General features: G+C 45.0%; 1 protein-coding gene across 6 annotated transcripts in view; it reads right to left on the minus strand.

Moving 5' to 3' along the window:
* Positions 1 to 25,802, minus strand: part of FRMD4A (FERM domain containing 4A) — a 380,055-nt gene that overhangs the window by 70,264 nt on the left and 283,989 nt on the right. For all 6 annotated transcript variants that reach the window (XM_061467212.1, XM_061467215.1, XM_061467216.1 and 3 more), the window contains 4 exons: positions 22,787 to 22,879; positions 9,631 to 9,715; positions 5,166 to 5,222; positions 2,665 to 2,687 (listed from right to left, as the gene is read on the minus strand). In XM_061467212.1, coding sequence (XP_061323196.1) covers positions 2,665 to 2,687; positions 5,166 to 5,222; positions 9,631 to 9,715; positions 22,787 to 22,879 — 258 coding nt within the window. The remainder of the gene's footprint in view (positions 1 to 2,664; positions 2,688 to 5,165; positions 5,223 to 9,630; positions 9,716 to 22,786; positions 22,880 to 25,802) is intronic.

Here is a 25,802-nt window from a genome sequence, read left to right on the forward strand (position 1 = left end):
GCAACTGCATTCAGGCGTCCTGAAACAACTCCTTGTGGTGCACCAGTGGGGCTTGGAGGTAATCCCACTCTGGCACCATGGGCAGGTGTCAACCCACAGCTGAAATTGTGACAATTTGGCATTGGCCATGCCAGCCCCTGAGGTGCTCAGCAGTGACTCACAGGAAGGCTTCCATGAGGAACAGCAATTCTCCCATCACTACCAATGAGCCAGTGCTTATGCGCTTTTTTGGATCAAGGCCAAAGGGAAACTTGTAGACTCACAGGCTATATAAATCTGATAGTGGCAGTAGGCAGGACAGGTGTGGGAAATGTGCAGTCTGCATTCCAAGTGTGCAACCCCTAAAAATTAACTGATTTCTTCAAAACCAAAGCAGGAGTTCAAGAGTTCAGACTTCACACTATGTATGCTGCCATGTACAACATGTTGCCTTTAAATCTCAGCAGCAAGACATTTGCAACTGCAGAGCTTCTCTGTTTCAAAGAGTAGCCACTTCTGTTTTAGACAGCATTTCAACATCAACTAACTTCAAACACTGAAGCTAATTTCAGCCCTAAGAGAAGTCAGAGCATTGTCTCCATCTGCAGTTACACTTGCTGGCCCCAGGCTTGATTTGCCTCCCACATTTCATACTGCTGATAAGAATAACCACAAATCTCAGCAGGCAAAATCTTGACCACAATGACCTCATGGTGACTTCAGCAGCACATGGATCTCACCCGGCATATAAACCCGTGTCAGTGCACATCAATGGGGAGCTGCTGAGCGCACATCCCTGGAGATGCTAAGTCTTCTTCTAGACCATGGAGGGTCATGGTAACGTTCTTCTACCTTCCTTTGAGAACAGACTTTAAACTTCACTAATATGGCAGACTGCTTTGTCACCAAAGCCCATTTATATATTAAGATCCCTGGCAGTGTCAGCAAGTTGTTACTATGACACCATTTCTCCAGATGTAAAGGTTTCCCCTTCCACTTCAAACCATTGCGATCCACAGGTACAAAGGACTAAGAGCTAACTGTTCTAATGGGTATGGTGATGACTGCCATACTGATGTGGAGGAAACAGCTAACACTGTGTGTTGAGGTATCTTGTGTGCTCTCAGAGAAGATTCCTCATTTCTCTGTGGCCTAGAAAAATACACTGTGATAAACTCAACCATTCGTTTTATAAGGAACATCAAACAGCTTTTAGGAGATGGATGCTGTCCACTGGCTGTTTCCATTTCTGGTCTGGAAAAAGATACTTGAAGATAGAATGCTTTTGGCACTATGACTCCAAGCCACCTGATTCCTTTCTATTCTAAGTTTCAGACTCTGAATATACACTACCTGGGTGTGTTTTTGCAATGTCCAAGATATTCTGAGAAACATTTATGTATTGTCCTTCATAACAAAACCATGTTATGGAATGCATGGAAGATGCGGTTTTTCACAGGTTTGAATGGCAAAACTTTGCTCGGTCTGGCTCTTCAGATCTGAGCACTTGGCAGTGCATTGAAAAGCAGACCGTAAAGTGAAAGAGCCACATTCACTCCAGTGCCCCCCTAAACAAGCACTGCTGATAACTGAGTTATTCCAAATGGGGTGAAACTGAAAAATGAAGCAAGACTGAGCTTGTGTTTCTGCTGTCAGATACATGTCAGGATTTTGCAAGTTGATTAAGGTTTTGAGAAGTGATAAAGCAGAACTTAAACTTCCTTTTAGGATGGGTTAACTTATGTTGTCTCAGATTCCACAATTTGCAATGCATTGTTCCTTTTCCCTGATTTGTCCCAATTTTAGCTGGCTAGAAGTCCCAGTTCACCAGAAAGTGGACCCTGCCTGTTCTTTTCAGCCTCCTACGGTGCACAGAGTATTGTTACAGTCTTCTGTTAGTGTATCTCAATGCTGACAATATTAAGACACCTCTTCAGGCTCACTGGCCATCCACACCTTGTTTTCTCCGAAACGAACTTCAGTGGATATTGTGGTCTTCCAGCTGAACTCATGTTCAGGTCAGCAAAAGTAATATATGAAGTATGTGACGTTTTTAGCATTGGGAGTTCTGAGTTTCAGATGAAGAACATCCATGTTTCTCACTCAGTGTATGAAACAGCCATCTGATCTTTGGATGCTGCTAAAGTGCAACTGATAGATACTGTTAACTTCAACGGAAGTTCTTGGGCTTTTCATTAACATCTTCAAGATATGAAGCACAGTCACCTCTTTGAATTTCTTACAGCAAGTCTGAAGATTTGGCTCAAGGGATAGTGGAAGTTCAACAAAACCCATTAGCTAAATTGTGATTTTGAGAACTCTGTCCAAATTCAAGCCGAAATATCAATTAGTGATGGAATTCTAATGTTGCCACTGGCTGGATCTGTGATATTGCAGTGATTGTAGAGTCACTTCCTTAGGAATTTCCTTCTGAAGACTAGTCTATTTCCTGAACTTCATGGGCATATAAAGAGATTTGTCAACAACAAAGTCACAAACAATGCTGTTTGCAAGGCATGCTCTGGTCAAAGGCTGTGTTTTGTGAAGAAATGATTGCAGGAAACATGACGTCTATGTTAGCAGTGCATTCCTGTTACTACACAGCTACATCTGAGTCACAGCGCTCACACAGTGATTCTACCAGATTCATTCCCACACCACACAAAAACTTTTCAGTTCACTTACCTTGAAAAGTCTCCCTTTGCCTCCTGTAAAATGAGGAAGAAAAATTAACAACATAGCATTAAAAACTGAAGGAAAATCAAGAAAACGGCTGCTCAAGAGCTTCCATTTGCCGAATTCATTTAGCAGCAATTTCCTGTTGTAATTGATTCCTCATGCACTTTTTGGAACCAGTCTCGAATATCAAGTGCCATACACGTAGTGAGCTGGGCAAATTAACAAACAAAAGGGTTGTCTAATACAGGGCCAGATGATTCCTCATTCTGCTAGTGGATACCCAAGAAATAGCAGGAAATAATGCTGGTAAATAAGTAATTTTTTGGGTCATTGTGGTTGTTACACTACTAGAAGATCTCTGAACTCCCAATGGCTTTTCAGCCTCTGAAATTGCAACTCCCCTGACTCTTTTTATAATTATCCTGGTTATTTTCTAGTGTTCAGATTTTCCAAATGCTGGCAGATTCTGAGGTGATGCCAGACACAGGTTTCTCTAACTCCTTGCTGAGCGTTTGGGGGAGTTTTCAGCTCCCTTACTTATATATCTAGATATTTCTATTTATTAGCATCACAGCCTGATGTTAAAGGGCTAGTAATCTTCTACTCCAGCAGCTAGATTAGTACCTGAGTCTTACTGCATGAACCCTCAAAATCCGGTGAGTCCCCTCCTCAATAGATATAATGTGCATTTTGCATTTCCCACAGGCAATATGAATTTCATATGATGCCTGCTAAAGCACCTCATTTGCCATCAACTACACAGAAGCACAGTGCAAGTATGTCATTTGTGAGTTTCCACTGCCAAGAGGACAGGGGTTTGCATGCAGGCCTTTTGTCTTTACATCTGCCTGTAAAACCACAAAACCTGTCAGCCCACATCCAGTGATGCTTCAGTCCTGAGGCTGGAGTAAAGTTCAGAGCTTTGGTGGAACTTTAATTTGTTCTGGTAACACAACAACTTGAAATAAGGCTGCAGACTAAATCACTTGAGTTCTGACAATTCTTTACTATCTTCCCATTTCCCTGTGAGTGAGCTGAAGGACAGACAAGCTCTCCTCTGGTTCATAAGAAGGAGTCCTTGATCATATCATGACTGTAGTTCAATACAGAGCAAAACTCAGAGGATATGCCCTGGCCTGCACAGGGATGAGCATACTGAATTTAAAACCCAATTTTGTTGGGTATATCCTCATCGTTCAGTACTTTGACCTACATGCTACAGTCAGCAGTAGAACAAAATGCAGTATGATCCCTCTTGTTTTGCTTGGATTCTGTTACAAACATGGGTTGTAGAAATTTCTGGCTACAGACAGCAGAGGTGTGGCTTGTTTTGACTATTTCTATTAAGTTACACATCAAACTACTACAGGAATTCACGTAACATCCTGTGTTTGTGACGAGAAACAGCCACAGGGGTACAGTGGCAGATCTGGAACTGGCTGAACAACAGTAAGATGTACACAATTACTGAGTGCTCCAGTTATTCATTAGGATGAGCAGACAAAAGATTCATAACACTACTGCTGCTTCTCACAATGAGCCTGTTGTTTGATGTGTATTCCCCCAACAGCCAGTATGTGATTTCTATAATGTGCTTTTAATTGAGTCCCCCATCCTGACTCTCTCGCTCCATTTTTGTTACATAAAACAATTTAATGAAGATTCAAATCCCTCTGTATTAATTGCTTCTTTAACATGGAAAGTGCTATAGAAGAGCAAGGCATTGTTATTTATTAGTGCAGTCTGATGAGATGGCTCCTCTGCTCATATGGCTCCTCATAGGAGCTGTTTATGGCTGATGGGAAACAAAAGTTAAAATTACACTGTAGGAAAGGGGAACAAGGATCATCTGACAGTTATCTCTGATCTGCTCCCACAGCCATGCTCCTAAAAAGAGCTTTCACAAAAAGCACCTCTGCTACCCTGAAAAGATTCCTCTTTGGGAACCGCATTTCCCAAAGGCAGGGGGTAATTTGCTCTCTGACCCTTTCCCTCTTCCTCAAAAGCAGGACTTTCAAAGGCAATTTTTTTCTTTGTTTCTGGAGAAGTTCTTTGGAAACTCTTTAAGCTGTTCTGCCCACACTGGAGAATACAGACAATTGTGTATATAGAAGCCTATGGAGCTCAACAGAAGTCCAAGCTTCACTGGGAAACAAATGCAAGTCACTGGTGAAGAACCCTTTCCATATGTATTTCACCTAGTAAAGCACATTCATCACTTAGATGTCCTCTGGCTTTACATCATACCCCAGGGTCTTGGATAACTATGTCGACTCAAACATAAAATACATTTATGGATGCAAAGCGTTGGGCAGTGGAATGTGCTCCACGCATGCAGAGGTTTGGTTTGAGAGACTTCTGTCCTCATTTTACACATGATGAAAACAGTGTAAAGACACATTTCTCTGCAGTTGGGGGAATCCCTGCACTTCTTATTTGGGATTTGGCAAATCAAAAGATGTAATGCAACATGAGGAAGCACAAAGTGAGAGACGGCGAGTGCCTACCTGCAAGATGTATGCAGCCAGTTCAAACACCACTTCACTGTCAACCTCAATGAGTTCCTTGAAAGGTGAAAAAAACAAGAAAGAAAAAGAAGTTGAGTGTGAGCTCCCATTAGAAGGAAGTGCATCTCCACCTGGCTACTGCATGGTGAAGCGTGCAGTGCCAGCTTGCTCCCCTGGCTGGGCTTCAAAGCATTCCCTGTGCTCCTGGAGACCAAAGTGAGGGCGAACCTGCCCACTCAGATGTGGAAAAAACAAAATATTCAGTGTAATGGCATGGTAAATGAAGCGTAACTGGATGTGGCATGAAGGGATTCCTGGGGAGGAAGGAGGAGAAGGCAGGTGGAAGGGGAGGATCAGAGTAATAAAAATTTTCTTGTGTGATGTAGTGAAGGGTAGTCTGAGGAATATACTTTTTCTCCCCCAGATGCTTCAGGGGAACGCAGACTGCCCTTGGCTCACAGAAGCAAGGAAATGAGAAAGTTTATCTTCACTGAGTTGTGTCAAAGCCCCTGCAGAACTCATCTGGCTTTTGCTCAGGGTAAACTCACAGGAAATAGAGCCATATTTCCTCCTGCAGGATGGGAGCTTTGGTTTCAGCCCCTTTATGCCTATGAGCACTGGGACTGGAGGTGCCTTGAGCATGATCTGTGATAGCAAATCTTTTGGTAAATCTTTACTGCTTCATTCTAGAGGATCCAGCTCCCAGTGAAAGCAATCTTGGAGGGTCAGGTGAAATTGTGAGCATTCTGCTTGGACACCACAGTCCCATGAAGGACACTGCTGGTCCCATCAGATTTTCTCAGTGTCCTTCTGTGCCTCAGATAGCAGTCATAGAACCAAGGAGTCCAAGCACTGCTCTGTCTAAATGTATGGGATGCAAACTTGGCATCCAAGATGCTTGGGACAGGAGGCACAAGCTTTAATCTTGTGGCCAAGTGTGTGTTCCTGAGTCTCTGGCCCCTGGTTTTGGGAATATAGTGGGCTTTTACAGAGATACTGTTTAGGCTTCTATTCTGCAACCAGAGCTCCTGTGTCGGCTCTGACGTACTTGGCCATGTAAACTGGGTAGCTGTTCAGCTAGCTTCTGTAGTGGCTTTTCTGTTGTATTTATTTAAGCTGCTGTTTTTAATATTCTACTTCATCTGGCAAGAGACGAGTGATCTAAATATAGATGAGTGCTGTGATCCATGCTCCAGCCAAGTCATGGCCACACCTCATTTACAAGCCACAATCGCTGCGTTGGCTTGTCTCTGGCAAAATCAAAAACAAAAGGAACAAAACAGAGGATAAGATCCAGGTGTCCTTGGCTTTCACCAGTGCCATCTTTTTAATATAAGCACTTCCTTCACCTCCTTCATAACAACTCCTTGAGGAGTGAAAACGAGCTCTGCTGTGGGAGATAAACACACCCTCCCTGTTCAGCTGAGCTGCCTGCTTCACGCAGGCACCTGCACTAATGATGTGTATGTGCCCAGGGAAGCGGATGGCATGAGATGAGGATTCAGCTGGAGGCAGGGCTGTGCTGGGGCAGACAGATATATCCCATGGCAAGGAGCAATACAGAGTAGAGACAAAGTGCCTGGTGTCCCTCCCGTCTTGAAGCACCAGGCACTGCATGGACAAACCAGCCTCTGCAACCACAAGTTGATGTTATGGCGAGTCTATACAAGTAGGTGAAGTGGGTCAGAGCCCTAAGGGTACATGGCACAGTGGAGTGCATGACTAAACACTCTTCTTCCCTCCCCCATTTCTGAATAGGATTACCTCCACTGGGTTGCCTCTTGGGAGCAGGTGCTCATCCCTGAACAGTGCCCAAGCAATGCCTGGGACAGGGCTTGTTGGCAGAGGCCAAAACCTGTGCCAGAACTTGTTAGTAACTAAACAGCCTGAGTGATCGAGGGATGGTGCCTGATGCCAAGCTCTGGTAGTACAAATGTGGCTTGGCCTCTCTGAGCAACAGTGGCTTGCTGGGGTTTGGGTGTGTTGGTCCATGAATGTCTCATCATACAACAGGAGGAGTGGTGAGTACCCAATGCAGAGTCAGTTGGCAACCCAGTGGACCATCAGCCCCAAACTAAACAGGCCTCAGCTTTATTCCTTCCCAACTGGAGCATGGAGACATTTGATCCTGTGTGTTATAAGAACTAACAGGGAATGTCTTCAGTGCTAGCATAGCATTATGAACCACGCATTTCACACATAGTATGGTCTTTCTGGGGTGAAGGCATACATGGTAAGTCCAATGAGAAAACTGGTGCAGCAAGGAAGCTTTCAAGATTTGGGAGCATGCAACACCAACTGCTAGCTGAAGGGATGATAAGCAATGGCTGTGCTTAGGCACTGAATCCCCCTTTCTGCACCTAGAGGAATCCTCCAGGAATGCTGACTGGGTGCTCGCCCTGCATCCTAGTGGAGACTTTGCACCCAAATTCAACACCTATTTTAATAGCACAGCACGGCTTACTGTGGCTGGAAGTCAAATGGGGAAGGACCCGCATGGGAGACTGGGAATCCAGCAGGGCTATTTTTGGATAGAGATAACAGTCAGCTCTAATGTGCAAAGTAATGGTTTCAGGAGAGGTCAGACCAAAATAGACCAATCTAGATCTGTAGGCACTTTTTTTTTTCCCCTTCCCCTTTTCTTCTTATTAAGCTTTCTTCAAAAAAAGAACAACAGTGTAAGCTTTTCCTGGCAACGCTTCAAAAAGGAACTTTCCCCAGGAACCAAAATGGGATGCTCACTGAGCTTGTTGCTGCAGAGGGCTGACTAAGCACATCTAATTGCAGTCTTGCCAGCTAGCAAAGCTCTGCACAGCTCAGCTCAGCAGCCCTGCCTCTTTCCTGGGCACTGGAAAAAAGGCATTTTCTGGCTCCTACCCTGCATTTGATGCAAAGTTAGTCCCTGCACTTTAGGACATGCAGATGTCAGGAAGCAAGGCTCTAGGTTCGGTATAAGGTAGCCGGCTGAGCATGGCACAAACCTGCCGAGGGCTGCGGGATGGTGGTACAATCACTCCAGCTGTCTTTTCCTACCACTTCCTCCCTGGCAGATGGAGGTGAGTCACCGGGAATGGCCTCTGCCTGCACAGAGGGAGGTGGGAGGAATCCTCTCAGGGAATCCCAGCTGATGAGAAGCCTTTCCCCATCCTACACATCTGCACCTCAGCGGGTTCTGAGCCTGCTTCATTAACTGGGCTCTGCTCTTTTACTTATACCTGTGCTTGTAGCATCAGAGGCTTCATAGCTCTGCAATGAGAACTCCAGTGGGGGAGTGAAGGCCATGCCAGGACACCCTTATCTCTGGAACACAACGTGCCTTGCAATGGGCAGCTCTGAGTAGTGTCGGTGACAGCAGACTGGTGTTTTCAGTCACCTACCAGGCAGGGCTATTTCTGGCACAAAGAAACACTTCCCTATGCATGGCTTGCTCCTGTACAAGGTGATCTTCAGGATGTATCCTCAGACACCCTCACCCCTGCTCATGCATATAGCCACATACTCCAGCATAGAATAGTAGCATCTCAGACTGGTTTGTGTTGGAATGAACCTTAAAGCTCATCCATTTCCAACCCCTGCCATGGGCAGGGACACCTTCCACTAGAGCAGGTTGCTCCAAGCCCCTGTGTCCAACCTGGCCTTGAACACTGCCAGGGATGGGGCAGCCACAGCTTCTCTGGGCACCCTGTGCCAGTGCCCCAGCACCCTCACAGGGAAGAACTTCTGCCTGAGAGCTCATCTCAGTCTCCCCTCTGGCAGGTTAAAGCCATTCCCCCTCTTCCTATCCCTACACACCCCTGTAAAAAGCCCCTCTCCAGCTTTCTTATCAGCCTTTTAGGTATCAGAAGACTCTTACAAGAACTCCCGCAACCTCTGACTCACCCTGTCACAAACACACAGCCATACGCATCCTGAGCACCCTGACACAGGCACACAGACTCCCAGTTACAGTCCCACATCCAGTCCCACGCCCCTCACACACTCGGCACCGCGCACCCACCCCCATTCCTACACTCACACCACCTCCTGCACTGTCACCTTTCCCTTGCACACTCACCCTCCCTTGCACACATACACGTACTTTCACAGCCTCCCCCCCTCCCCATGCTAGCCCAGAAGATGGCGCCCGCGCCCCAGACACTGCCGCCCTCTTCGGGCGGGAGCCCCTAACTGAGCCCTGCGCCTCAGCAGCAGGCTCATTTAACACAAACCCGGCCGTTTCCTCTTAAGAGCAAGACAGTTTATAATTTTAGCAGCTGCAGATTCCCTCCTGCCAACCACAAGGGTTACTTCCAGGCTTGTTTTACCTCAGAACATCTCTCTGACGTGGAAACTGATGCTGAGTGCAGAGACAGGAGTGAGGGAAGAGGAGGTTGTACCTTGAATTCTGTGTTCAACCAGCATGAACTTAGCAGATTCAGGTGTCTCAGCCAACCCCGGTGACACCCAGAGCTTCCCGAATCCTTACCTTGTAGATGCAGGACTTGGCGTTCAAGAAAAACAGCTCAATGGTGGCATTGTCCTTTAGATAGGAGATGCTTTCAATGTAGAACCTGAAAGGGAAAGGAAGAAAGGTGAGACACGGGAGAACTCGGGCAAAACAAGAAAACACAGTCATTGTGTGAAAAATGTGGTCAGTGGAGTCGTGATGAGAATACTAAAAATGAAGTTTCTTTGCTTATGGTGGTGAAAGGCTTGTGAGTGCTTCAGGATGTGCTCAGTCACCACCCCCCAGAGGGACTGGGTCATCAGGTGGGTGATTTAGTTTCTAAATGATTCTTTGTTTTGTTTGAAAGCTTCAAATAATCCTTTATGATTATTTGCTTGTGAACTCCCCTCTGTCATGTTTTGGCGTTTCTCCTTCACTCCTTTACCTGACTTGCCCATTTCTGTGCTGTTGACCTGCATCTTGTACAAATTCACTGGAAAAAAACCCAATTTTGGGTTCCTTTCCTGTCCACATCAGCTCTGCATAAGGCAAGTTTTATAAACGTTTCTCTACATATTTCAGTAGCCAGCACATAACAGCTATGGCTGCAGAGTACTCAAACAGCAATAGTTAAGGACCGTGTGTAATGTATCAGTACTGTGAGTAGTGATCCTGGGGGTGCCAATAACCTGGTTTTATTTGAGCTGAGATGACTTCTCAGAGCTCAGTAGAAAGCCCAAACCCTCAATGTCAGAAAAACCCACCCTTTTGCATTGGCTGATTACCCAAATATTTGTAATTATGTTGAAAGCCCGTGATATGTATGAATTAATTCAGTACTCCATGTCCTGCCCACTTTGAAGGTTTGATCCTTTGTCAGTGGACACCATGAGAGTTTTACCACTGGCCTGAATTGACTCCCAGCTCCTAATTCTGCCTTAAGACCTTTCTGGGGAAAAAACCTCAGGATACTGTCAGTTAATGACTGATTCTTACATATAAGTGTGTTGTGAGTTCCAGTAGTAACAGAGAAAGCCTGGATAGGTTCAGTGAGTGATTAAAGTGAATTTTTCTTTGTGTTTTAAGTAGAGAAAAAACCACATCTGTCTGCCCCCCCCCCCCCATCTTTACAGTGATCTTTAAGTCGCACTACTATGGCAGCAATGTTCCTTACATAAATTCCAGTACTACTGTGCCTTGTCAGAGGCAATTAGAATAGGGAAGGTGCCAGAGAAATGCTGTCTGCATCAGGAACTTAAAAGAATAAGATGCCTTAGCAACATGGGTTGAGATGCAGGGTCCAGTTACAGGGAAACCGTATTCCCTGACCCTGGGAGTGGAGCTCAGAGACCTGCTGGCACTCCTGGGGCTTCACACTAGCACTGGAGGGATTGCCCAGGTTGAGTTATTTGCAGAATCAAGGGCCTTAAATATAACCTTCTTAGGGGTAAAGATCAAAGCTTTGTAGTGCTCATAAATGTCTTCTGAAGGCTCTTCAGAACAGTCTATTTCCTGACAGATAAAACCAACTTCATGCTCACTGGAGTGACAGGAACATTTTGAGCTCATGTTCATCTGCTGAGGAGCTCCTACTATTGTCATCTCCCTCTTCTACCCCTCCAGGAGAGTTCAAATGAGACATAAAAATAAACCCCAAATTAACCCCCCCCACATTTGAATGTAGGGATCACGAAGCACAACATGGTCTTATGGTTCTTTCCTTGGTTTCTACTGTGTTTCACCTCTTGTCTTTAAAACCACCTCTCTCTCATTTTTTTGGCAAGTAAAAATACACTGGGCTTTAGAAATGCAAAAACAGTGCTGCACTGAAAGCCTTCTTACTAGATCTGTTCTCTTGAGTGCAGCTGGCTTTCCATCTGCTGAATTCGTGGAGGAAAAGGGTAATTTTTCACATTCTGTGAGTCTTGAAGAACCTCCTCTGCTTATCACCACTACCAGCGCTCTCCAAGTTGTCACAGTAGGATCTTTAATTCCCGGTCAGAAGAAAACAGGAACATTTATTTCAGTTTTTAATCCCAGAAAGCTTTTTGTTTCCTCAGATCAAACGAGACCATCCTCACCATCACTAGAGGGCAATATTGCATTTCTTATGGCTGCTACGATCTTTCCCAGGGCTTTCCACATAGACACACATGAACAGATCATTTTCTGTACAAGATTGAGTTTCTCAGAGCACAGAGCCTGCACATAATTCTCCATCTTCACAAAGAAAGCCCAGTTCTCAAGTGATCCCCAGAATGAAGAGTGTGCTGGGGAGCTACCGCCTCGCACACATGCACCCAGACAAATGCAAACCATGTCCACCAGGGAAATGGTGCTACTTAAAACAGATTTGCAGAGAACTCCTGTGGGATTTTCTGTGTGGCAAGCTTGGAAAACCCGAACTGGAGCAGGCTCCCCTGAATTCACAGAAGGGGGAAGGGAAAGACACATTCTATGCACTGATCCTGACTGTCTGTCAGACCTCTTCCTGTTAGTTCCCCTTCTTAAGGAAAGGAAACAGCACTTCACAATCGCCAATGTCAGTGACTAAGGAGGCAGGCAGAAGCATCCAGCTGCTAAGGCAATGAACCAAGCAAAAAAATCTGGGTTGAATTCCTGACTCGGACACAGGTTTCCTTGATGACCTTCAGAAAATCGTTTAGCTGCTTGGGGCTGTTGGGCTATGTTTGGGAAATACTCCTCCCTCAACTGCCTTCCTCTGCCTGTTTTGCCTGTTAAGCTTTTAAGCCCTTTCTTGCAGCATGTTTCAAGCTGATCACTTATAAGGGGCAACTCTCAGATTTCCGTTGAGGACTCCCCTGAGAGCAGCATTCCTCCATGTGGTGTGAAGTTGATAGATCCAGGGAATAATGGATGGGCTGGAAGGAGAAACAGGCAGTGCAATGTGTCTGACACTTCAGCTCTGCTAGACCTCTTGCAACACAGCCTCAAGCAGCTCCTACAAGAGAGGCTCCTTGGTAGCCAGCAACTGCTGCTATGAGAAATGAGGTACCCGTGAGAAGGGGGAACACCCCACAAGGCTTTGTGAGTGTAAAACCCAAAGAAATAATTTTTCAAACAGTTGAAAAGATCAGCCAATGTTAATCTATTTCTGCATTCCCCCTCCCTTCCCACACCTGGTAACTTCTAATTCATCAAGTACATTTTCTAAGCTTTAATTAAATAGACCAGTGAATATTACACTGGGTAATGAACACAAAGTGCCTGTCTTGGCTGGGCATCTCAGGATGTAGGGATCTCAGCAGTAGGAAAATAATAATGAGTACTGCAGAAGGTAGCTTGGAAGATGCTACATCTGAAATGTTTAAGGCTTTTTAGCTGCGAAGCCATGTCTTGTACAGCTCTATATTAAGCGTTGCTTAACTGACAACTTGCTCTGAGACAGCTTAAGCCCCCTCCTGCCGTGATGAATGGCAATTCCCATTGTAACCAGCCAAGCACAGACATTTATACGGAGGTGCCTGTGAGAAGCAGCTGTGGAAAATCCCGATCCTTGGGTGATGGGAAGCTGGCACTATTGTAATCTCTCCCTTGTGTTATACACAGGCCTACTTCTGAACTGCAACAGGGTAAATGCCTGACTATGCCTTGGACTCACCAGTTTGATAACTGGTTCTTTAGGACATGGAGAATCCCTTGCTGCTACTGCCAGCCCCTTATGTAAGCCCAGTTGTGTGTGTGCGCAGATGGGCTAATTTAGCAGTGTTGTGAAGGTGCTTAATCACCAAAAGAAACTGTCAAATAAAAAATGATGAACATTGCTTCTAACACCCAGCCCCAGACATACCTCATCAGCCTGAACTTGGCCATCAATCAGCTACCAGGGACCAGGCTCTGAGCCGTCTCTTTCCTGACTGTGCAAATATACTGTCATAGCATTTGAGATCACAACCTATGAGTTTATTTGAAGGCAGAACCTGCCAAATGTTAAAACTATTTCACTGTGATCTTCAGCATAATGATGTTTCAAAACATAGCCACAGCAAATGGATGTCTTGTCTGCTTCAGGTGTATATCTGTCCTGGGGCAGTGATATCATCCTACTTCTTGTGAAGTTTGACTCTGGTAGGACCCAGCTGGTCCAAAAGGCTTTTATCCAACAACACAACCATTTTTTTTTCACGAAAAAGAAGCACTCCAAAGCTCCCATTGTAGTGCTATGGTGCAAAACAGAGGTGAGCAGTACCTGGCAGTGATGGGGAGGCCAAGGATGGCACTGAGGGTGTTTGATGCTGATCAAGGTGACTGTGACTGATAACACTGTGGCAATGAATTTTTGGGTGAGTTCCTGCCTTTTCCAAAGGGCAGGAGCTGGGGCCTCAATATGGGCAAGGGGGGTACCTTCGCCCCAGCCCTGTGATACTGCTTCTATGCAGGGAAGCAAAACAACCCTCTTCAGCCTATTAAGACTAGGAAATGAGAAAAATTCCAGAATAACAATCCCAAAAGGCTCTTCTTTCCCCTGGTGAAAACATTATTTTTCCCATGAAAAAGGAAAATAAAGGGGAAAATCGGATTTCATGGACAAAGTCAGAATGAAGAAGAAGGATTTTGTTTTGGTGGGGAGTCACATTCCCCAATATTTTCTCCTGCTTTAGGTGGGAAATGCACTCAAACACAGGAGAAAGGATTGAAATGGGCAGGGGTGTCTCCCATGTCCTTCCCAGCTGCCTTTTACTTCTTTATTACAAAGCGATGCATAAGGGGGAAGACCCCTTTTGTGCCTCATCCATCCTGGGGTCTGGCTCATTATCCCTCACCATGTCATTCAAAACCTCAGAAGATAATTTGAAAAATATGAGGCAATTTGCTAACCAGGAGAAGAAAAATTACATGTATCGGTATAATGGACTTAAATGTAGATGTCATTATGTCCAGTGTCTCATGCTAAATGAGTATTCTGAGCAGCTTAGGCTGCAGAGCTCCTTTTATGTTCCAGCTCTGTTTGCTAATAGTCATGGGTGAACACTTTCATGTGCTGACACTTAAAGCAGACAGTGGTCATCCTAAATAGTTGGCCTGTTAGGTTATCAGCCAGGAATGAGAATAAGCCATGCTAAGAAAGCTCCATTTACCTCACCTTCTGCATTTATTTTGATTCTGATCCCATGCCCTGTCCCCTGTACTTGTGCCATGTTCAGGCTGCCCTCACCCAGCACCTGGGATTGGTATACAGGGGACAGGACAAGGAAGAGAGACCTATGCCAACTTTTACCTCATTGCAAATAAGCCACAAAACTAGAGGTGAATGTAATTCCAGGAAGACAGGGAATTACAGCTAACAATAAAAGAAAAGCTGTGGATATTTTTTCACCTGACCCTGTTCCCTCTCTCTTTCCCACGAACTGTACTGTACTGTACCATATAAAGGTGAAGCTGTCCATTTTACTCAGTGTTTGTAAGAGGCTGGCCCACAGAACTCCTGGGAAACCATGTGTTTCTATGCCTCAGCTTCTCCATATACAAAATACTAAGACATCTGCTTAGGAATATATAGAGACCAGCTCTCTTCCTCTCTTCCAGGCTGTATATCCTGAGAGTTTTCACAAACTGCAAACTGCTCCAGTATTGACACAGAGAAGGGAAGGAATCAAGGTGGCAATACAGAGACATTCCTCCCTGATGTTTGGTTACAGCGTCAAGCACCATCTGGAAAGGCACTGACCTCAGTGCAGGGAGTCCCCTGTCCTCTCACCAGCTGGGGAACCAGGCTTGACCAAGCCATAAAGGCATCAAGCCAGGTCAATATATTCCACAAACCACTGCACCCTGAAATGCCCTGTGGAGCTGAGCTTGCCAGAGAAGTGCATCATTGTACAAAATGACTGTTGCATCTCCTCCTGGCCTGGAGTGATGTGGTTGCCTGTGCCAAGTGTGAGGCAAGAGCAGTGACTGGATCACAGCAGCATGCTGCCTTCCTCTCCTCCTCTCCCTCCTCAGTCATCAGGAGAATTTCCCCACACCCTCCTGAGCACCTGCTCTTTGATCCTTTACCAAGAGTGACATGTTGGCTATTAGAGGTAACTCGATGGGTACAATGTCTTGCCTAACACCATCCTTCAGTATTTGTAGAGCACCTTTCTTTTGAGGATCTTAAACCAGTTTAGAAGTCCCTCCATCCAGTCCACCACAGGAAGGTGTGATTTGGCAGTGAAAGCCATCATGGGGTTTACTTACTCACTGGTTCTACTCCTTTGATGCCACAGTGATGGGACCCCTCATAGACCTTTCTGCTTGCTTCTCTGATGACAGCAAATCGCACCCACTGGTGTAAGGTGCAAATGCACAAATTGAAGTAAAAATAGAAAGAATGTCTTGCATGGCTTTGACCCAGTCAGAGAATCTGTGTGTAGGCACTGACATAGTTAGTGCTGCTTGATCCAAATTAGGTACAAATCCTACACTGACAGCATCCATCATTTCTGCATAGTACCTATCATGCTCTCTAAATGCTTCCCCAAATTAGACAAGACAATGCTGCCAGCATCAACACATTCAAAATGTGGCTCAAACCAATACATTTTCAGAATGATGCTTTTTCCTCCCTTGAGTGGCAAAACCAACTTCTCCCCTTCTCTAAATGCAGCTCACTTATACAAATACATTCCTAGTTAAGCAGAAAACAGAAATGATGTTATGGGACTCAAGAGCCAGACTGCTATTAAGATGTGTATGTAATGGATGGCTTAGCTCAGAGCTGTGTGCTAAGTAGCAGAGCCCCATTAGTTCCCTTCATCAAGCAAAGGTCAGTTTTCACACAAGTAAATCTTCCAACTGGACAGAAGTTTCTCATATCTCTAAAGAGACTCTGAGGAGCAAAGCCTCCCCGCAGGCAATTTATTACACCTTCTCCCGGGTGAACAGAGCAGGGGGCCACCCTGAGAAGGCTGCAATAAATTGTCTTCCAGCACAAACAAGGTCTGAGCAGCTGTATTTATACACTGGGGCTGGCTGGGAGGAGGGGGTTTGCAGGGATGCTGGCTTTTGGGATCTTCCTGCTTAACCTATACCAACCGGTAAAACACACACTGTACACAGACAGCTGGGTTATGGCACAGTTTTGCCAGACTGTGTTAACCCCTGAAAGCAGCTTGGTTGGACTGGATTGATTAAAACTCAGGTTTAATGTTCTGATTTTTTGTTGTTGTTTCTATTTCTACAGCACCCCAGAAGTACATGGAGCTGTACAGATATAATGTGAGTAGCACATGGCTTTTTGTCTCCCCTTACATGTAGCATAAATTGACTGGGAGCTTGGTGTGAGGAGATACTGGCTCAGTACTGGTAAGTGAGAGAGGGTGAGGGAGCTGGAAGGAGCTCAGCAAAGAGATGGCCAGCCACAAGGATGAGGATGGAGCACCGTGAGGTGCTGAAACATTTCAGGTCAGTGCCCTGAACTTCCCTGGAGTGATCAAGCTCCACTATAAAGTGGGACTGTCCTTGCAGTTCCCCTTTGCAGAGGGGTCTGCAGCTGACAAGAGAAGAGCAGAGCAATTTGTGTATATATGATTTTCCCCCAGCATTTTCTCCTGGGTGCTAGCAGGTGAGATGAAGCATATCCATGGGTGAGAGCAAACTCTGCCACTTCTCTCCCTCTCCCCTGGCTGCAAAATGAATGTATTTGATAATCGACTTTGGCCTCTCTCCCCAGTTCCTGTAAACCCTCATCTCACACTGTGGGCAGCGAGAAGGCTGCTCTTTCTCCCTCCTCCGAGGGGAGAATGAGAAGCTGGCGATTCCTCATTCCCTGCCTGGAGCAAAGCAGTGGAGTGCCACATACCCCTGTCTGGTGGGGAAAACTGTGGATGGAGAAACACATCCCATTATGTGCAAGACGAATAAATTGCTCTGGTTAATTTAGTGTGGCTCTACCCTGCTCTTCCTGCTGCAGCAGGCTGCTGTCATCACCATCCCCTAATCTAATTTCTTGGAAAGAAGTGAAGCTGAGTGGAAGTGAGTGGCACACACAAACATGGTGAGCTGGGAGCAGGATGTCATTACTCTGCACCCCTTACGTGTCTTCTGGCCAATGTGTATTTCATCAACAAGTTGTAAGGTCCATCTAGCTCTACCAACAATCCATATTAGGAACCACTGTCTCCCTTCCAGAGTCAGCTGCTTCCAAATGATCTCCTGCTTCTGTTATTTTTAACATTAGTCATTTTCTGATGGAATACTGGTTTAAAGTCTGGCTATAAAGGAGGGCTGGAAAACTAAAATAGCATAAGGCCTCATTAGCAGCTGAAATCTGGTCCAGTTCCATCCAGGTAGTCAGGCAAAGCCTTGGACGGGAAATGCCTCCTCAGCTCTGGCTGTACCAGCCCTGTCTGAAATCATAATCTGAATTTATAGGCTGCCTTTGATGTGCACAGAGGGGATTCATCAGGTGTAAAGAGGTAGCTACAATGTAGATGCCTACATCTGAGCAGAGGTCTGAGGTCAGAGAAGAGATGTAGATATCTTAGACTGAAACTTACCGAATTCTGAAGCAGTCATCTAAAATATGAAGTAGAATCACAGAACTGTTTGGGTTGGAAAAGACCTTTCAGAGTCCAGCCGTTGCCCCAACACTGCCAAATCCACCAATAAACCATGTCCCCAAGTGTCCCATCTCTACGTCGTTTAAATACCTCTTGGGATGGTGACTCTGCCACTTCACTGGGCAGCCTGTTACAGTGCTTGACAACCTTTGCAGTGAACACATTTTTCCTAATAGCCAATCTAAACCTTCCCTGGCGCAGCTTGAGGCCATTTCCTCTGCTCTTATCGCTTGTTACTTGCGAGAAAAGTCAGGTGAATTGTTTCTGAAGGGTGCCTATTTCTTTCCAGTGTTTATACAGGGAAGCTGCACTAATTAGCCCTGATATAGGACTGTCTATGAGGTGAACATCTCGGGCTTGGTGTAGTCAGTCCCATTTCAAGACATCTGCCTCAGACCTGGAGTACTGCTGGTGCATGAAGAGCCACATTCCTTCAGGTCAAAAGGGGCAATGACACACATGAGCTTTTCACTCTGTGTTTCAGTTCTGGTCTCTTATTTAAGGCCACTTTGTGTAACTGTGGTAACCTGGCAAAATCTCTGGCCTCAGTATTGAGAGTCCTGAACCCCCATGGCTCTCTTGCTGACTCCATCCTAGCCAGCACATATCAACACATGCCAGGCATTGCTGAACACAGGCATTCCTTTGTGGGAATACTGCTGGGCCATAGATACAAACTCTGCCCCACAGTGTATTTGAGTACTGAGGATTTATTTCACATTTTTTTCCAAGCTTTTCTGAAAGAAAAGCCTTTCCATGTGAGAGCTGTTCTGATTTAGCGTGACGACTTCTGCGATGAGGTGTCACTATTCAGCTGGTGGAGCTACCCTCAGAACACATATATCCATTCCTGGGAAAAGTTCCACCAGCAAAGTGAATTTTATTTGCTAAGCTTGTTCATATAAAATAACAGCATGACAAGCACCCAGAAGAGAAAGAGATGAGCCCCATGCTGGTGGTTCCCTAGCTAAGGATTGCTAATCCCACAAGGCCATTGTTTGAGGATGAGAATTCACTGCAAAGCCTGGTCGACTTTGCTTTCTATGAACAAACAGTGTCTATGCTCTGGTCCTCTCACCTCAAAGATTTACATGCAGGGAGTAACTTTGGCTTCCTTCTCCTGGCTGTGTGAATCAGAGCAAAATGCTTTCCTCCCTGCCAGAAGTATAACAACACTTATCTGAACCCTTCTGACCTACTTGCTCTTTGTTTCTCCACACTTTACTTAGGTTCCTGTCCTTTTCCAGTACAGTTTTGCTGTCCTCTTTTGGTCTCAAAACACCTCTGTAAAAACAACTGATCAAGCAATCCTTCCTTCCTTCCTCCCTGTCCTTTGATTCTCCTGGGCTTTAGCTGTGTCTTGGCAGATGCCGATGAACCTGTTCCACCAACAACCAAGCAACCAGGGCTTTAGAAAGCCACCTGCAGAAGCTAGTTGTAAGATGAGAACTAACATCACTCCCATCCAGTTGCCAGACATCCCACCACTCCTGCAAGACACAGGGCACTCCTCTTGCTTTCATGTATTGCTCTAAAGCAATGTAAATGGATTATTAGCAGAGTCTTATAAAATGACAACAGCACGACAACAGCCATGGGGCTGCACAAGCAGTTCTGATTGCTTCCTACATTCCTGTTGTTCTCAGCTTCCAGAGAAGCACTAGATGTCAACCTGAAGTCAGAGAGGCTTCAGTTAGCTGTGCAAGTGTACAAGGGCAGAAGCAATTTCTTCTGAACTCATACTAACAAAATCCTCCTTCTTTGACACAGCACTGTGAAATTTTTGGTCTTTGAAGTAAAGACACTAGACATCAATGTTCAACCCCAAGGAAATATGTGTCAAAAGACAAAGCTTCAACAGTGCTACAGAGATTTAAGTAAGGGAGGAGAATTCCTTAAAGCCTGTGAAACTTCCTCTTTGAAGCATGATTTTTCCAAGAAGCCTTTACTTAAAAAAACATGCGTCCCTTTAGATGTACTTTTGGAGGAACCTAAAAACTGTGGCATCCTTGGTGGGCATGCTGCCCATCAACATTGCTGCAGGCATGGTAAGGGTAAAAAACACTCTGATGGTCACATAAAAGGTGAAAATGGTTCCTCTGTAGCGTCTCCTCTTCACAAACTGCAATTTACTGTTCTTGCCTGAAGCTTCATGTCTCCAGTCATTACCCAGTGTGGTTGAATTGTACATTTACTTCAACTAGAGGGAAAAACCCACATGATTACTAAATCCTGGTACAGTAAACAGATTTCTCTGTAATGAACGTCTGGCACATCCAGTCACTTGTGTTACTATCTCACCAATTAGGACCCCCAGCACCAACTTCATCTTTGTCAGCTGTGATGCTTGAGAGAGGTAATGCAAGAAAGGTATCTGCAAACACAGGCAAGCCTTTAGCAATGATATAATAGGTGTCACGGGCACCCAGCACATTTGTAGTGAGGTATGGTACAGCATTAGTTACCTCTGCTTTCCACCTCATGGCAGCAGGGAAGAGGAAACCTTCAGTTTATGGTATGGGTGTGGACTGCATAATTGGGTCTCTTCACAACCTTTCCTTCAGCCCCTGCTTTAGCTGCCAACCCAGAACTGAAACTGCTGGGTGACAGATATGTGAGGCCTTTCCAACTTTAGCCAGCTGGCTGGAATTGCTTTCTTCTCCACTTTCTTTCCCACTGGCAGATCTGGGGACGGACATGGGAACTCTTTACATGCTGGGAAACTTTTTCAACTTCTTGCCAGTGTCTGACATAAACAGGGGAAATACACAGTAGAAAAGCCATGATAAGTTAATGCCCATTCATAATGCTTGAGGCATCTGGCCTTCCCATCCAATTCAGTTTGTAACTCAGTGTAACAATCCACTCATTGCTACCACAAATAAGAGCATAATCCCATAATCAGTCTGTTTTTACACACTGACCTTTCAGATGCTGAATACTGACTTTTCCCCTATGGATTTCCCTGTGGATTGCAATTCTGGAACAGGAGAGGTCACTCATTTACTGTTTTGTGGATCCGTAGTCCTAATGGACTGTCTCTTGGCTAAGATCCTGAGAGAAGTTGTCTCCACTGTGCTGCCAACTCTCATAAAACAATACAGATGGCAATATTTATGCTTGTTGAGTGGTCTTTAAAATGAACATGAGAGTGGCTCAGTAGCACCAGCTTTTACTTGTTCATCACTCCTAAAATCTGTATTTGGCTCTTCCTCAGTCAGAGGTTTTCCTGCTTTCCAAGGGATCCCTGCCCGTGCATGGAAAACTTGGTCCCTAGGCAAGATGCTTGATAACAGAGCTACATGTTCTTATGTCCTTAATGAGTTAGTTAGTGTTTTTCTCTTTTAAATTTGCCTAAAAGTCTTTTGCACCCACAGTTTTGTGTAGTTCTAAGCACAGGCGGATCTGGATTGTATACACTGAAAATGTTCAGTGCATCTCTCGCTGAATCTACCCTTATGGTTTGAAGAACCCTAAAAGTAGACTAAAAGCTCTTCTCCCGGGAGGAAGCAGGCCAGTCCTGCAGTCATGAGGCTTTGTGCACCCTTGATTTGTCCTAAAATATCTCCACCACTAAATATGTGGTCATAACAGAAAAAAGAGTCTCTTCTCTTGAGAGACCTCCCTTGTAATTGAAGTTAAATGAATGACAATCACTATGCAGGGGGAAAAAACTTAACTTAGGAGAAGAAACTCAAAAGTAGGTCTTCATTTTTTGTGGGTAGGATGGAATGAATGAGTGAGATGTCAGATGTAATATAACACTGGGGCGGAAAAGCTGACTGGAAAAGACACAGTAACACTGCACTAGCTACTTCTAGACGTGAGCTATCCATTAAAAGTAAGTCAAAGCCCTCAACTTAATTCTGTACATATGCCATCCTAACCTCCAGCCTCTCTCTGGGTGTTTTAAAACTGCAGCAGCACATTTGTCTTCTAAGAATATATCTCCCTTGGAGGCAAAAATGCTTGGAGTATACAAGAGCAGCTTCTAGCGGATTTCAAATACTAAACAATTCCTTGCAAAATTCCCAGATGGAGAGAAATTCCCCCACACTGCCATGACCTTCATTAAAACCTTTGTAGTCCTGTCCGTGAATATCTTCTACACCCACGCAGAAGCCAACTGGTTGCCACAAATGCCATCATTTGCTATTTGCAGGTAATTCATTACATGATTGAGTCCAGGAGGCAAATACAACAGAGCTATACTGGGATTAATTTGATTCCTGACATAACCCACACCCTGGGCACAATCCACAGGAGATGGATGGCTCACTGGCAAGGAAGTGTTTAAGAAGTCTTTGTTCTGCAGCCCTACCCAGCTTGGACATTCCAGGAGTTCAAACCCCCAAAATAAAACGTAAACACAGAATGTCTGATCTTGCCCACATACAAGGTTTCTCTGTGGCCAGCTATGGGTGTGTAGCAGTCATGTAGTAGTGTGGCTACTACTTATTTACACTTGCGTGAGAAGAGTTGTCAAAGCCAAAGAGCTCAAAAGAAACCACTTTAAAAGGTTTGTTTGTCCATGGGTCTTTCTACAGCATGAGAAACCAACAGCCTCATTTCCTGCCCTCTAGGGAACAGGTTATCCATAGCTGCATCCCATGGGAAGGGCTTGCACTTACCTGACACAAAAGTACAAAACAACCGGTCCTGACTTCTTGGGGAAGTCATGTTCCAGCACCCGGCGGTCCAGCTGGAGCCAGTTCAAGTGTCCCCTGGCAAGAGAAGAGACAACATTGAGCCCAGCACCAAAGAGGTTTCTCACTACTCATGGCAATGAGGTCTGAGGTGTTACAAAAGATGAAATGGATTGCATGCCATTTGCCCTTGGCTATTGCCTGGTATTTGAAAACCACACAGCAAATGTTTGAGGAGTGGAGGCGATATTGTCCTGGCAACACTTCAGGCTGGGAATCGAACTGCTAAAGTTCAATCTGTCAGGGCAAAAGCGCTGAGCAGGCAGGACAGCCCAAAATGTTATGCGCTTCACCTTTTTATTACAACCCCCTAGAGCACTTTTATCATTAAAAGTCTGTCAAGATTTTCATTAGAAACCCTTGTTGCTGAGAGTTTTCTCAACCCCTGCAATATTTCACTCAAAACTAAACCTGACTCAACAGCCCCAGACAGTTTATTTACCACCCACAAGCCTGCAATAGCCTCTCTAGCTTTGCCCAGCCTTTGTTTTTCCTCCTTCAGAGAGCTTTTGAAAAACAGCTGAAGCGTTCCAGCTCCAATTACCACATGCTGCTTTTCTCTTGCCTAGATGGTACCTGTCGCTATTATTTTCTCCTATAATTTATCCATTCGTGCCTTGCTGCTGGAAGCTTTGCTGGGCAGAAGCTCTGTTCTTTGTCACGTTCCCCACACTGAGAGCTCTGTGTGTGTGTGAGAGGTATGTTATAAATACCATTATTTGTATTACGGGGCATCTCACACCCCAGCTGAGGTAAAGGCCCTGTTAAATTAGGCACATAGGGTAAAATTCAGACCCCACTGAAGCTGATGTGAATTTTGCCATTGCCTTTGGTGATGCTGGGGCTGCATCCTGTGAGCATTTTGCTATTGATTTCAGTCAGACCAGATTTCACCCAGAGGGAGAGGCAGCCCTTGCCTTCGGTGTTCTGCTGTCTAGACAAGAAAGGGGAGAGAGAACTGAAGTGATTTTGGGGAGAATCTTGCAGCAAATAAAGCAGGAAATGGAATTCAGATGTCCTGAGCTCTATTCAAGCGCCTATTCCCCAGCTAATCCTCAAAAATAATTCTTTATTCCACTAAAAAAAAAAGAAGTGGAAAAAAGGCTTGTTTCTTAAAAAAAAAGCATTAAATTAACTTCTAGGGTTGCCACAAGCCTTAGCAATGTACCCTGTCAGCAACCACACTTAACTTTCACAAGGGTCTGCCCATTATTCCTTAGCGGTGTTTGTGCTTTTGACACCTTTGGAAAGTAAGAAACAACCTCTATTCAGCAATGCAACTGGATTTGTATCTTCCCCACTCCATCTTCTCTGGAAAAATAAGGGGGAAAACAGCAGTTTAAGGAGGCTTTGAATCACCTAAATTTCTGTACAGCTGCCCTGGCTTATGACGATGCAGAAGAGGATGGGCAGCTCACAGACCCTCCAGCACTTCCAAACCAAACCTTCCTATGATTCAGTCATTCAAAATTACTTGTGAGCCCCACTGATCACTCCAGTGAGTTCAGAATCATCAGACATTTAGCTTACATAGAAGCCATCTCATCTCAGATTTTACCGTATAGAAGTCAGATGTTCAGTTTAAGCAGCCTTTGCATCTGTTTTACAAGAGTACCAACTCTCAGCTAGGTACAAGTAATACATGTGGAGTTGGGGACTTTTCAAGCTCAACCTGAACATCTGTAGGTGTACAAAAAGGATCAAAGCCTTTTTTATCCCCTGCTGTAGACATCTGTGTGTTTCTTTCCAAGATATTTTAACTTTTAGTCATTTTTTTCTCTAGATAAATTTTTGAAGTAGTAATTTCAGCTATCTCTTTTGCAGCGTATGGGCTGAGAGCAAGTCTGGGACAGTGCCGTGCAGTGATACTTCCCAGGATCAGGTGTAAGGGTGGCTGTGTTAACTGGGATGGGTGTATGGGCTAACTGGTTGTGTTGTGCATGTGCAGCATGTTGGGGCCTCCTTCAGTCATTTCTGCTGCTGGGATGCAGTCACCCAGCTCTAGTGTGCAATCTCTGCATCGTGCCCTGTTCAGCACAGATGAGGCTTGGTTTTTAGAAGACAGATGCTCCAGACTGCTAGAAAATAAGCCCCGCTGAAAGATCCTCAACCTCAGCATCCAAAGATTGTAGTGTCCATATTTCCCACTGCATTGCCCTTCTTGAAATCTGTCCTTTTTCCTAACTCTTTTTTTTGCCCTTAAGTGCTGTTCTATTTCTTTTAACAGGACTCAGGAAGTCTGAAATGAACTGTGAAAGCCAAAGTACGCATGGGGATTGAAACTAGACGTGCTTACCCATTCCTAGCCAACATAAAAAATAAGCATTTAACCATGTAGGCCAAGGTATAAAGCACTGTCAGAGCAAGGAAAAGCCACACTAAGCCTGACATTCTATCCTGAGCCTGTCCAGCTGCATTTATATCACCAAAATAGCAGCCACCAGCAGCTGATGGCATTACACACCGGTTCCCTCCAAGACTGATTTGTTGACAATGGACTTACTGTCTACCTCTATTTTTATTCAACAGCAATGTCTGGGTTTCCCTACCAGGTACAGCAAAGGGTTGAGAAGCCACTTTGCACAGCACAATAATTCACTTCAGGGTATTTCTTATTTTGAAAATACCTGTTCTTTTCATTCTCCCTGCATTTGAGCTTGAGAAACTGGTTGATATAATCAGTAAAAAAGAAATATATGCATATACATATGCATACCAGGTTGCACATTTATGTTGCACACGTACACAGTTGTGTGTACTGAATAACACAGTTAATTGCCACTGAGTTCTGGGGTTGAAGAGTTTCATTACTCTCATCTGGTTGGAGCTTAAATCCAAAGCTCCTTCAGAGCAGGAAGGTCACTTAAATCACTGCCAGGAGCAAACTGCTCACTGTACTCAGTTACCACTTACAATCTTTCATCACTGAGGGCTTCTGCAC

The sequence above is a fragment of the Pezoporus flaviventris genome, unplaced genomic scaffold, assembly GCF_033815535.1.
Source record: "Pezoporus flaviventris isolate CSIRO_AGI_PZ_B2104156 unplaced genomic scaffold, CSIRO_AGI_Pfla_v1 ptg000045l, whole genome shotgun sequence".
NCBI lineage: Eukaryota > Metazoa > Chordata > Aves > Psittaciformes > Psittacidae > Pezoporus > Pezoporus flaviventris.